The sequence below is a fragment of the Aquarana catesbeiana genome, linkage group LG03 (assembly GCF_042186555.1).
Source record: "Aquarana catesbeiana isolate 2022-GZ linkage group LG03, ASM4218655v1, whole genome shotgun sequence".
Classification (NCBI taxonomy): Eukaryota; Metazoa; Chordata; class Amphibia; order Anura; family Ranidae; genus Aquarana; species Aquarana catesbeiana.
In genome coordinates this window covers 603,602,857-603,617,062 of record NC_133326.1, presented here as the reverse complement: position 1 = coordinate 603,617,062, position 14,206 = coordinate 603,602,857, and the positions used below count along the sequence as shown (strand labels likewise).

Sequence of the window (14,206 nt, the reverse complement as noted above, 5' to 3'; positions counted from 1 at the left end):
AGGAGCTGTGAATGTCAACCATAGCCCACCTGTTAACAGCATTCCCTCCCCCCTACAGCAGCCGTTCACTGACACAAGGGGGACTAGAATTGCGGGATCACATGGCTGGACCCAAATGGATTCGGGCAAGTATACAGATTTTCGGCCTAGTCCGCGGCGTCCGGCCGTAGCCGCGGACTAGGCCGAAGCCGCGGCCTCGCCTAAAAAAACTCATGCCCGCAGCGCCTCGGGACCGGCGCGGTGAAAAAAAAAAAAAAAAAAAAAATCGATTTGCTTAAATTTTGAATCAATTTGACCTCTCAACTCGATTCAAGATTTAAATCGATTTTTTCCCAGCCCTAGCTGTAACATACAACTATAGTCTATTTTAACTGCCTCTCGTGTTAAGGTAAAACAAGTAAACATGAATGTTATGGGGAGGACTGGCTGGCACATGACAAGAAGCATGAGTTATACTATATCATAATTGCAAACATTTGGTCAAAGGCTATGTGCCTAGGCTTCACATTACAAGTTTATATGTAGCTTGAAGGGATGGGCAAGCAGAATGTTTATGCATAGAAAAGCATTCAATACGTGAAGAAAAGCATGTACTATACATAAATGTGCAATACGAAAAGACTTTAATCTGTCATCTTGTATTATTTAAATGGTTAGGACCCTTTTACATGGGGCAGATTCCATTCCAATCAGCTCACAGATCCCCTGCTGATCAGAGCTGGCAGAGGACACATCCATGTCCGCTCAGTTTCTGCAGCGTGGACACTGACAGAACCCATACTGCTCTATGGGCGGCCAGGAGGCAATGGACTCCGCTGTCATTTTGCACCCGACTATCCTCCGCCTAAATGGAAGAGGACCGATACCCTTTTGTTTTTTGATGACCAGATCTGACCTTCCAATCAGGTCCACCTGAAAAAAACACCTTCTAGCTAAAAATTATATACATACCTCCTTCATAAATGTGGCCATTCTAAAACTTGGCTGCACAAAATGTTAACAGAGATTGCAATTGTTTAAAAGGACTGGATTTTTTTAAATATATATACAAAAATTATGATCACAAGGCAACCAATGAGCCCCAAGTGTTTGCATAGTGCAGGCTCTGAGGTCAGGGTTCTGAAGAATTCCCAACATCACTTCTCCACTCTGATCATCATATAACACTCTACCACATGGCCAGCAGCTGGGGGAAGGAGGGGGAAGGAGGGGGAAACCCCCCCCACACACACACACACACACACACACACACACACACGTGTTACTTTTGTGTAATATGGGACAAACATATCAGTGCTAAAACCTGTGCAAATGTAATATAAACTTGAACACTATACTCACCACTTATTGGCTGGTCAATGTTGGTCTCCATACTTTGACTCTTCTCTCTATCTGACACATCATCTCCATCACCCATCTTGAAGGTCACAGTACGTTCCTCTACTGCCCGGGAGGGTATAGGCACAGACACCATGTCTAGAATGGGCACCTTAGTCTCTGCTGCGACACCGCTGCCAAGCGGCAGCTTCACCTCTTGATCTGGTTTTAAGATATGGCTGTGATCTCTGTTCTTTTCCATCAGTGGAGATTCTGAGGGGCTGGACTTGATTTCACCTGTTGGAAGAGCCAAAAGGGATTTGAAACATTTCAAACCAATAAACTTCAAAGAGCAACTTTCTATAGCTATGCCCAAGGATTGGGGGTGGGGGGGGGTGGGGTACAGCTAATCCTCATTTGCAAGACAGCAAGTCATGAGGAGTGGCTTTTAAGTCCACATGCGTTCTTCCCATGCCGATGGTTATATAATCCATTGTAGAGGACTTCAGGTTGTCATAAGACAATTCAGATTTGAACATGTCTGAGCCAATTTCAGACTTCCAACACATTCACATCTGACTTTACACCATATCTATTTATACCAAAGCCTCTAAAATAAAAAAAAAAAAAATGGAAGCGACATGAGACACTCACGTTCTATTTTCTTCTTCATCCTGGGACAAATGACGAACCAGACTATCACAGCACAAATTACAGCACATCCCACAGAGATGAGAATGGTGCCCCACAGAGGAACTTTGTCAAATCCAAGAACTGGAAGAGAAAAAAAAAACAGATACGTATGAAAACCATCCCCTCATATAATGCCTACACGTGGAACAGAATTCCGCAGCTTCATCCAGGAGGGTCAGTTGTGGGTCCAGCCAAAGCCATCACATAAGTGATACACAAGACTAAAACCTGTAGATTCGGAGTTCCTTCATATTGTAACACTACAAATAAGGAGGCAAACTGTGAATGCTCTTATCTATAGCGGTTACATAAGCAATTATGTGTTGGCAGAAACTGTCAGCCATATTAAAAACTTTAGTTTGTAATTTCAGAGAAGAGTTTTCTTTAGGGCCCATTCACACCATGTGCATTTACCTGCAATTTTCCTCATAGATAGATGCAGGGACATACAGGAAAAAAGATTGATGTCGTGTTCACACCAGAAGGGGGTATTTCTCTGCACTCCATAGCAGTGTGCCATTATGCAGCATGTTTGCGCAATATTGCCCCTCCCTGCATGTCACCACACAGCAACTGCAGTGCACTACTGTGTGCCGACATGACTAAAAAGTGTCACTTCACATATATTCCACACACAGGTGGGATGCGATGCTGCCCGCACATTAAACCCCTACAGTTTAGTGTGCAGGCAAGTGTGAACAGGCCCCAATAAAAAGGGTTTTGGACTTCTATGTAAAAGATTTCAAAACTTAAAATCACTCAGCAAAAAGAACAGGCAACAGAACATGGGAGCTACCTTTACTAAACTCTGACAATGCTATTTCCCTCCATTAATACGTTAATGTATAAAACTAGATGCAAAACTTTTCTTCTTCAGTTATGGAAAGAGTGGAGCAGGATTAGAACACATCTGGTTCTATTACAATCTGTGCCCCAGTCAAGGAATTTTCTGTTTTTCATGTTTACTGTTATTACTGGAAGGAACAGAAAATCCCCAAAATATTGGGTTGTCTTCCAATGGAGACACTAGAGACAACCAGGAGTTCCCTCACTATGAAGGGATTTCCTCCAACTTCTCGGCTATTGTGGGACTGAAAATAAAATGGGCAATCTCTATGATGGGACACAAATGGCAAAAAATTGACAGGGGGGTTATAATCCTCTCCTACTCAAATTTTGTCTTTAGTCCTACTTTAAAGCGCAAGTTAACCTTTACAGAAAATCTGTACCTACACTGGACCCCCTCCGCAGTCCCGCTATACCTCAGGCTGGTGATCACCCGCTAGGAGACAGACACCAGGTCGCTGCTTCACCAGTCTGGGGATTTGAAATCTCCGCGGCCTAATCTCCTAAACGTACATCGTACGTAGGAGGCATTCTAATCGGTCAGCAACGACCAATCAAAACCCACCTAGCCCATTCTGTCCCCCAGACTGGTGAAGCGGCAACCCCATGTCTCCTTGCATGAAGAGAGATATGGGGAGGGTCCAATGTGCAAGTTCATCTTACATATCTTCTGTAAAAGGTGAACTTACACTTTAAGTTATTGACCAAAAAAATAAACACCCACACACATTTAACATATAAAGTCAGGGCTTCCAATTTGCATCCAGGTAAGCAGCTTAGAAGAGTATTAAGGTTATTTAGAGTAGCAAGGCAAAGGTCAGCAATGCCAGGATACATTTTATCCCACAGTACGTATTCCCTTTAACTGTACGTTTTAGTAAATTCAAACTGATTGCTAGTGATTTGGAATTATGGGGCGGCAGCTCGTAAAACTCCAGACTGATATTTTATTGTAGATATGACTTGCACCCAGGGGAAGATGCCAGAGGGACAGGACCATGGGGGAACGGTACGTTTTGATACCTTTAGTTCTGCTTTAGGTTCCAAACAATACTTAAAAAAAAAAAAAAAATATAGAAATAAAATTCCAACTATACCAGGCTAAACAATCTAAATATTTGAGAAAATATGGGCATTCATTGAACTTTTGGGGGGTCCCCATTGGCTGACCTGCACCAAAAATTGTATGGATACCCAACCTTAACCGGTTTTTAAGAAATCGTTCTGCCTGAATCTAAACTTTGCATAGTCCCAACTACAAAAAAAAACAAAAAAACAAAAAAAAAAAAAAAAAACCCTATAAGATTAGAGATACTAGGAGGAAGCAACTATTGGCGATTAGCAGCTGCAGCTCCTCGCGTACTCAATGTTGCAGAACACAAAACACACGTACACTAATGGACACCAAAAGGTGAAAGCCATCTGATATGCAAACACGTGAGATCAGTGTGTGCCTGCACATGACTAGCACTCTTAATTTATACACCTTTTCTAATTCAGCTGACTGCGTGTTAAAAAAAAAAAAAAAAAAAAAAAAAAAATGTATCACATGAGCTGCCAGTGTAACTTAAGGACAGAGCAAAATTCTACAGCATTTAGCTTTTCAACCACTGTGAAAATTTAGATGGTAGCATGTAAAGCAGGCAGAAGGTAGACCTTTGCCTTATAGGATTATCATCCTCCCCACCAATTAGTAACTGCTCAACAGCTGTTGCATGTTCAAAAATGAACTACAAGGGGGAGATTTACTAAAACGGTTGCACGCTGAATCTGGTGCAGCTGTGCATGGTAGCCAAACAGCTTCTAACTTCAACTTGTTCAATTAAGCTTTGGCAATAAAATCTGGAAGCTGATTGGTTTTTATGCAAAGCTGCACCAGATTTCGCACACTCCAGTTTTCCTAAATAAACCCCCCCCCCCCCCCCCCAGTATTATAACAGGTGCAGTGCTCTCCAGAATTCCATTTCCTCAAAGGCTTCATGCTATATTGAAGCAAGACAATGGCGTGGAATTAAAAAGGCATACAAAATGTAGGAGCAGTGCTTTAAGGCGAATCACAATACACAATTAGGTCATTCTTGACATTTCGTTGTTTTAACAATAAAGTGGCTGCATATATAAAGTCTCCACCCAATATGCCACACAAGAGTGATGCTGTCAGAGAAAAAAGGACTTTATATACTTAAACTCATGAATAAGACAATCATAAAATTATTTTAAAAAAAAACAAAAAAAAAAAACAAAAAACAAAAACACAACACTCCTGCAGTGGGGGCTCTGCAGTTTGCAACAGTTACCTATTAAGTCTAGAGGCAGAGTAATAAGGTGCAATACACCATACCTCAAACCAGCAGGCTCCCTCCCATCTGGGGTACCATTCCCACTCGGCTTCTTCGCAAAGGCGCTCCAGCCTGTGGTGGTACATTTACTTCCTCACATAAAATGCAGGAATAACAAAAAAATAAAATAAAGAAAAAAAAGCTAGCATTGTATAAGGACTAAAGGATCACCCACATCCTGAAGTTTCAGGGAGAAGGCCAGTGATGGAGAAAAAGAGTACGGTAAGCAATACGGGCCTCTTCCTCTACCCCTAGACTTAAAGGGGTTGTAAACCCTAGTGTTTTTTCACTTTAATGCATCCTATGGGGGAGGGGGGGGGGGGAATACTGGGCCGAGTTCGGCATTCATGTCTATGGACGCAAATGCTGGACTCAGAAGCGCGCCCACACGGTAACCCCCTGGGAGAGCACTTCTCCTAGGGGGTTATCTGATGCAAGGAGGAGCCGCGAGAGCCCCCAGAAGTCAGTGTTCAAGGGCCACTCTGAAGGTTTACAATCACTTTGAAGAGAAGTAGGTTTTTTGTTCCCCCCAGAATCTTACCAAGGTGGATGCAGCATCGGTCCAATGCTGCATCTGTCACCTGGCGCCTCTGCACTGAGAAGCGAGTGATCGAACACTGCCAATGGTTCGGTTCTCGCTGCTCCCCTAGCAGAGAGTTACTGACTTATCAGTCAGAAGATCTCTGCCCTGACCGCTCACTGGAGGGCCGAGCTGTGGAGGGGCCATCTCAGGCTCTCAGCAGCTCGCTGAGGGGGGCATCAGTTCAGGCATCTGGCGGATTCAGACTGTCTCGCGATGATGCAGTGCCTGGACTGTATTCTGTGACATCAGCAGAGTGGACTTCAGTTTGCTCTGCTGAAAAATGGGTCACAGGAGTGCAAAATGAATTGCACTCCCGTGACCCAAAGGAGAAGCCCAGCCAAACGAGCTTAGGCTGGACTTCTCCTTTAACAAAGATTTAACCCTTACAATGTGGGAAGTGGATCCCCACTGCAAGGGTACATTCTCCCCCCCCCCCCCCCCATATTCCAGAGTTGACCTTTAACTCCCATTGGTGTAAAAAGCAAAAAGTAAAAAAAAAAAAAAAAAAAACCTTGGGAAAGGTTAGGTAGGTACACCTGCATATGAACTGAACTCACAGCCATCTACTCAGAAAGATTCTACAGATATTTAATTTAAAGTGGATATTTGCACCAATACACCTCTGCTTCTTACAGACAAATAGAATGAGGTTTAATACCATTGGGGCAAAACCAAGCATTAGTATCTAATGTCATCAAGTGATGACATATCCCAGAATTCATATACTAACCTGATATCCAAACATGAAGATGGAAATACAGCAAAGGCGGCTGGTGAGCTACCACTTGGCAGCTAGAGGACTTGAGTTACAAGACCTCTAAAAAACGATGTAAAGACATATTTCCTCTACTCCAGGGTAAACAAATCCTAAGAGCCAGGAAGCTATTGTGCCAAAGAACTATACCCAACACTGTGGCATTTTCTATTGCCATCAGTGGCATAAGCTCCCTCACTGTCATGAGGGCCTGATCCTTACACTGGCTCCTGAATTCATCCACTCTAATGGAGAATATGTAGGGTAAAAAATAAATAATGGACCTGGAATGCAGCTTGCCAAGCCGTTGTGACTACAAATGGAAGCAGCAGATCATGTCTGAATGTCAAAAACACCATGAACAGTTAGACAATTAGGAGGGCATTATGGCGTCAGCATCTTTTCTACTACTGGTAACCCAGAACTAAACAGCCGCACTTGGCGTTTCAGAACAGTAGATAATAAACCTATTTATTCAATCAGATCAACTAAGCTGTGTAGAGCTACTGTCTCTCTAAAGAATGCCAAGAGCTTGCTGATCCCAGTAGTACTACAGCCAGGCAGTCTATGTATTAACAAAAAATAAAAAAGGGCAGTTAAGGCAAAAAGATTGCTGAATGCTTTCGCTCTTTCTATAGTTGAGCTGTAGAAGGGATCAAATGTACAATATATAACTACAATTTCTGCAAAGGTTCCTGTTGGACCATGGACAATGCATTCAACATTGATCAGCTAGTCATGAGTTACTCAACTGGTTCCATGCTGTATACACCTCAAGTGCAAGAAAGCCTAATGACCCTTATTCCAAGTCCTATGGTACTGGATGTTAATGGGGACGTTTGGCAAATTAAACTATATGGGTAGTGCCTTGTAGGAGTGACAGGAAGGAAATAAGTGTGAAAATAAGATTCTTCTGCATTTCTTCATAGCCATCGACAATGCTGAAGGGGAAGTAGTGGGGAGAATAGGCATAACTGCTGGAGGATTTGGGAGGAAAGGGCTGTAGGGATTTAGCCAGGTTGGTTAACTAGTTAGGTTAGAAATGTCAGCATACACTAGCCTGCAGCCTTCTTTAACGGGTACAGGCCAGCAGACTTCTAGAAGATTTCAGTCCTGTAAAGTAAAAAGTAGTAAATTTTGGGTTTAATGCTGGGCTCTAAAGTACAAGACAGAGGTAAATAGACCAACATCTTACAATAAAAGGTTTACTCACGTGGAGCGCCTGAATACATGATGGAGAACAGGTTTATTCCAATTGTGCAGGCATAGAAGACAGGCAGAGCTCGCAGTCCATTGGGTACAGGGTCAGCCTGCAAGAAGAAGAAACATCACAATTAAAAACCAAACATCTCCACAGCTTTTAAAAGTTGAATATCCTTCCTTTACACGGCACCAAGTAGATATGCCAAGTATGGAGGGATTGCACTCCTCTACTCAGAACAACGTAAAGAAAACAATGTGCATTCTATGCAAATTCAGCACCTTCCTGTCATACCACAAATGGCCATACTATGTCCAGAAAGACTATTACAGGCACGGAAGTCAAATAGCACTTGATTTGTGGTGCTGGAGGCTTGACCTTAAAGCGTTTATTCACCTTTACTAAAAAAAATTGCCTACGCAGATAAGGGGTGTCTGTAGTTCTAAACAAACTGTGCAGTAGAGCTGCACAATTCTGGCTAAAATGAGAATCACAATTTTTTTTTTTGCTTAGATAGATCACGATTCTCACGGCGTAACATCTTTCACATTTAAAAAAAAAAAAAAAAAAATTGTGCTAACTTTACTGTTTCATTTTTTTTTTTTTTTAGTCATTGAAGTGTATTTCTTCCCAAAAAAATTGTGTTTGAAAGACCACTGGGCAAATACAGTGACATAAAATATTGCAGCAATTGACATTTTATTCCCTAGGGTCTCTGCTAAAATATATATAATGTTTGGGGGCTCCAAGTAATTTTCTAGCAAAAAATATTGATTTTAACTTAAGAAGAAACGTGTCAGAAAAAGATTTAGACTTTAAGTGGTTAAACTTCCTGCATTTACAGGTTGTTAAAAACTTGGCAGACTGCCTGGATTTTCTCTTTACACACAGAAGTTTATCCCTTTGATCTAAGAAGGAATAGTTAGTTACAATGTTTCATGTTAAAAACTTGGCAGACTGCCTGGATTTTCTCTTTACACACAGAAGTTTATCCCTTTGATCTAAGAAGGAATAGTTAGTTACAATGTTTCATGTTAAAAACTTGGCAGACTGCCTGGATTTTCTCTTTACACACAGAAGTTTATCCCTTTGATCTAAGAAGGAATAGTTAGTTACAATGTTTCATGTTAAAAACTTGGCAGACTGCCTGGATTTTCTCTTTACACACAGAAGTTTATCCCTTTGATCTAAGAAGGAATAGTTAGTTACAATGTTTCATGTTAAAAACTTGGCAGACTGCCTGGATGTTTTCTTTTGACAGCTGAGTGAGCAGATAATTCTCTCCACTTGTTATATGAAAGAATCAGCAAACTCTGCAATAGGGATCGTCAGGGGGGTTGAATCGAGATCATGATTTCTTAACAATTGTGCAGCTTTGCCTGAAGTTGAATAATGCCCTTGTTATAGGTGTAAGCCATTTACATACCTCCTGAAGCATGACTGGAATACACCTAGGAGTTACTAAGTGAGGCCTGGTCATTACTACTCACATTCACCATCACAGAAGTGAGCTCTCAAATGCTGAGCTCACAGCTCCTGCATCAGGGGAGAGAAATAGCATGTGAGGGGGTTTGAATCAGAAATAAAAGCACACTCCTGTGATGGTGGAGGTTAACAGTAACAACTAGGTCTCACTTTGCAACGCCTTAGGAGTATTCCAGTCAGGATTTAGGGAGGTATGTAAATAGCCTACACCTATAGCAAGGGCATTCAATTTTAGCCAAAGCTAAACAGTTTGGTTTTATCCACAAACACCCCTTACCTGTATAGGCAGTTTTCTGGTAAAAGTAAACTAACCCTTTAACTTTCACCAGAAGCATGGCACATGTACGCACCAACATCTTTATGCTCCACTGGGGCCAAGACCGATCGAAAAATGTGCTAGGTACACAGACTTTATCCTGAACAGAGGGGGCTGTACTGTGCCATATTACAAAGTGCACTATGAGCAGTGTAAAATTCAGACAGTATAATTGACTGATGGAAGAAGAAAAAAAAAAAAAAAAAAAAAAAAAGGGGGGGGAGGAGAAAAATTTTGCAGCTGCCACAGAAAGTTGTAGGCTACAAGAGCAACTTCATCTTGGCGATGACCCATACTCGTCTAGGGATTCTCTTTGTAGCAACCCCAGGTCTAGGATTATGGCCCTGGCACCCAGTTTACTATTCTCAAATTCACTCTGAACTGTACAACCAGGCCAGGTTCACACTATCCAGCTGCAGTTTGTAGTCAGTCCGGTACAGTTTTGTTCGATGGTTCAGATGCAAATTTTTACTTGAATTCGCACGTGAACTGGACATAAAATTGCACAGAGCTCGTGATGTGGGACAAATTTCTCTACAGATGCATGCTCTATGTTCAAAATGATCAATAGCAGGCAACATTTCTTTTTTTGGACAAAACCAATTTTCACCAGCAGCAGTGCAACTAAAGTATTTTATGCCCACGCATAGTCCTGAAGTATTTTACAGAATAAGAAACAGCAATAGAAGAGATATCTCCCAACAGGGAGCTCAGCAGAACCATATAAAGAACTAAGAACACAAAGACATTCACTGCAACCCTGTCTCCATTCATACAGACCAGCCCAACAGAGTTGCACTTATACACCAAGCAGTAAGGCAAAATTACAAAAATCTAACGCTCGTTCACTTTTCTGGATACAGAAATAAAGATTTCTCAACTTTAGGAAGCTTTAAGGGCAATTGGACTAGGAGTGTGGAACCTTTTTATATATCTGCAAGTGGCATTTTCAGTTACAAGGAAAAAAAAAAAAAAAAAAAAAAAAAAAAAAAAAAAAAATCCAATACGCACGGTTTCCCCATTTTAAATGGTGTTAAATCTTTCTGGTCACTATGGTTTAGGATTCCCCAGGTAGGTTTAAGTGTTGCAGAAGCGAGGAGAATTAGCTCTTCATCAGATAGCCTTTCTATACAATATAATATAAACACATACACACTCTCTCTCTCTCCCCTCCCCCCCCCCCCCCCCTCAAGCAAAATATAAACCATGTGTGAGTGCCACTTTAAGACATTCTTTATACACCAAATCATGTAGACACCATAAACAAGTTGTCCTATGCAAGCATTCCAGGGTTTCATCTTGCCTTGCCAGGAGATCCATTCATTATGAACATACCATCTGTGGGTATTGTTCTGTCTATGGTGGCAATGCTGAGTGAGCAATCCCCTGTGGTCATTGTGCAGAGGGGAAAAAGCTTACACAGGACAGAGAAGGACCTACAAATGCCAAATACTATAGTGAGTGTCAGCAAGTATAATTGGAAGAAGGGGAAGGAGAAAAAAAAAAAAAAAAAAAAAAAAAAAAAAAAAAAGAGCAGGCTACATACATAGGACATATAACACAAGCATGTGATCAGGACACTTAGGGCTCTTTCACACCGTATGTACGTTTTTCATCCTTCCGTTTTCGGATGAAAAACGGACATGCATGTATCCCTATGGAGCGTCGGATGTCAGCGGTGACATGTCCGCTGACATCCGACCCGCTCCGATCCGAAAAGTGTAACGGAGGAAAACCCTACTTTTCCATCCGTTTTCGGATTGGATCGGGTGACGACGGACTCTACGGTCCATCATCATCCGATCCCCCATAGGGGAGAGCGGCGCTCTGACAGGTCTGTCGCTGCAGTGTGCAGCGACGGACCTGTCATTTTCCTGCTCAGCGGGGGATCGGCGGAGCGATCCCCACTGAGCAAGCGGGTGTTCACGGGGCAGATCATCACTGATCTGCCCCGTGTGAAAGAGCCCTTAGGCTGCTTTCACACTGGAGGCGCATTACAGGCACTACAGCACCTGCAAAGTGCCTCTCCTCACTCCAGTGTGAAAGCCTGAGTGCTTTCACACTGGAGCAGTGTGCTGGCAGGGCGAAAAGAAAAAGAAAAAGAAAAAAAAAAAAAAAAAAACGTCCCAGTGTGAAAGTAGCCTAAATACCCCATCACACAATCCACATCCAGCAGACTATAAAAAAGGTAACTTTCATAATCGATAATCCTACTGAACTATTACTAGGATTAGCACTTCCAACTAATGATCTGGGATTTTGTTCAGATCATTTAGATCAATTGCATTGTATGGAACTGAGACAACAGATTAAACATCCGATTAAATTAGCAGGAATTTCTTTTATTTAAAAAAAAAAAAAAAAAGGTAGGCCAGGTTCCCATGCAAAGCATTGTAAGGCTGTAACTCCGACCTGACCCAAAATTCAAAATCATTGTAATGAGGCCTCATCACCAAATGCGGTCCCAAAAACAGACCAAAATGCCATTTTGCAGTGACCTGGGTTGTTTGGGGTTGATAATCTGCTAAAAACCCTCGCACCTGTGGCTCTTGTGGAAAGCCCTGCCTGTTTACACAGAGACAGAGACCTTTTTATCTTAATTGACTTAACAACCCATTTAATACTGTAGTCCTTCTGCTCTAATATTTACTAGAAAAGCTTTAGCAGAGAACATTTACATGCTGCATTTTCTGCATGCAATATATGCAAAAGATGGTTAACAAAAGGCAGTTTTGTTTTTCCTAAAAGACACTTGGAATTGTGATCAATTATGTGTAATAAGCTGAAGTATATCAGATTTGCACATCAAGTCAAGCACTGGGTATTTCGGAGGGCTAAAAGGCAAGCAAAAAAAATGCATCTAAAAAGGAGCAAGCCAGAACTGAACCAGTCACTGACGGATTTACTTGACCAATGTAAACATACAGAAAAACCACCAAATCTCGCTAGCCAGTCTTGCTCAGGCAGGCAAACAGCACCAACTCGAAATTTTTTTTTTTTTTTTATGCACATGAGAATAAAAAGTAAGGGAAAATAAAAGCTCAAATAAAAAAGGGGCTTTAAATGATAGACTAGGACACCTTTGGAGCAAAAGTTTAAACCTATCCTATGGTCATTAAGGCATAATTTTATTTTTTTATATGACAGAGTAGAGCTGCACGATTCTTTGAAAAATGAGAATCGCAATTCTTTTGCTTAGAATAAGGATCAAGATTCTTTAAAATGGTTAATAAAAAAAGACAAATCAGCTGTAGACGGCGCATGCGCAATCAACACGCCGCTCGCTCCTGATGCTCGAGGCTGGTTATTTAATAAAGCAAGCGGCGGACGCTTTTCTCAAAGGGGAGGATGTATGGATATAAAGACAGCAAGGGGCGGATGCTTTTCTCAAAGGGGCGGAAGTATGGTTATACATTGAACACAATCAACACGATGCTCGGGGCTGGTTATTATAATGGGTGGATGCTTTTCTCAAAGGGGCGGATGTATTACATCCAGGGTGAATCGAGATCACGATTCTCTATACGATTAATCGTGCAGCTCTATGACATAGGTATACATCGAGTCTCCAATGCTGCTAGTATACAAAATGTGCAAAACCAATATGACTGGCTAAAAGGCATTAAAACAGAATTCTTACCTTGCGCAGGATAAACATTCTCACAAGGAAGAAGAGAAGAGCAGACATGATTCCAGATAGCAGCGGAGAAATGAACCAGGACAACACTAGAAGGAGAAACATATGGATCAATTAGATGCCAATGTAAAAAAAAAAAAAAAAAAAAAAAAAAATAAAATATATATTTATTTGTAGTAATATGTAAAGGATTCAAGCTACATTGGGGAAGCAGAGGTCCCTTATTTGTACCAGTTTAGAAGGCTAAAGTGAAGAAGAACTCCTGAACTGCAGCTACTATAATCAGTGTATTTATTACTATCGGTACTTAAAAAAAAAAAAAAAAAAAAACAAGTGTTACTAAAATCCAGGACCCTGCATTCACTATATCTGGTCTCAGTACACGGAACATGGAAATGCAATAATTTTTGTAAATCTAAAATGCCATCAGCAATATATAGCAGTCTTGTGACTACTATTAGTTTTTAGTAAAGCTTGTAGGAGGAGGAGTTTTCATACTGCACCGAGCTGTCCTATCAGGATCTAGGACCCCTGACCCTCTGGCTGATCACATGCACTGTCCCAAGAAAAAGAAAAAGAAAAAAAAAAAAAAAAAACACCTCTAGCAATACAGACCAAACTGAGCATGTGCAGACTGACTCCAAAGGCTCTGTACTATCTGGACATATTATGGAGTCAGTGAAAAAGGATCAGAGAAGATGGGATCAAACAGCCTTTTTACACAATAAGGGGGATACTTAGGTTCCACAGTAAGAAAAACAGGCATGCTACACTGCATATACAGACTAATTTTACTGTTGTGAGTTTAGAAAAAAGGCAGGTTTTTTACCCTCATGCATTCTCTGCATTAAGATACAAAAAACCTTCTACAAGTAGCGTCCCTCCCCAGCCGGCCCCTTATACTTACCTGAATCAGATCTCGATCCACCGATGTGCACGACAACAGCAGCTCTCAGCCTCCTTGGCTCAGAGACAGCGCGATATGGGGCATTCAGCTGGGGACCCATTCATGTCTATTGGAATGCATTGCATACT

The 14,206-nt window shown here is 41.5% G+C and overlaps 1 protein-coding gene and 1 long non-coding RNA gene across 2 annotated transcripts in view; one reads left to right on the top strand and one right to left on the bottom strand.

Annotated features, from left to right (window-relative positions):
• LOC141133046 (uncharacterized) overlaps positions 1-13,331 on the top strand; it is a 36,753-nt gene extending 23,422 nt beyond the window's left edge. Inside the window, exon 2 of the long non-coding RNA XR_012243002.1 lies at positions 13,184-13,331. This is a non-coding gene — a long non-coding RNA (uncharacterized lncRNA). The remainder of the gene's footprint in view (positions 1-13,183) is intronic.
• The window catches only part of SLC20A1 (solute carrier family 20 member 1), a 48,327-nt gene that overhangs the window by 10,902 nt on the left and 23,219 nt on the right, over positions 1-14,206 (bottom strand). Inside the window, 4 exon segments of the mRNA XM_073622122.1 lie at positions 1,342-1,614; positions 1,972-2,091; positions 7,746-7,842; positions 13,175-13,260. Coding sequence (XP_073478223.1) covers positions 1,342-1,614; positions 1,972-2,091; positions 7,746-7,842; positions 13,175-13,260 — 576 coding nt within the window.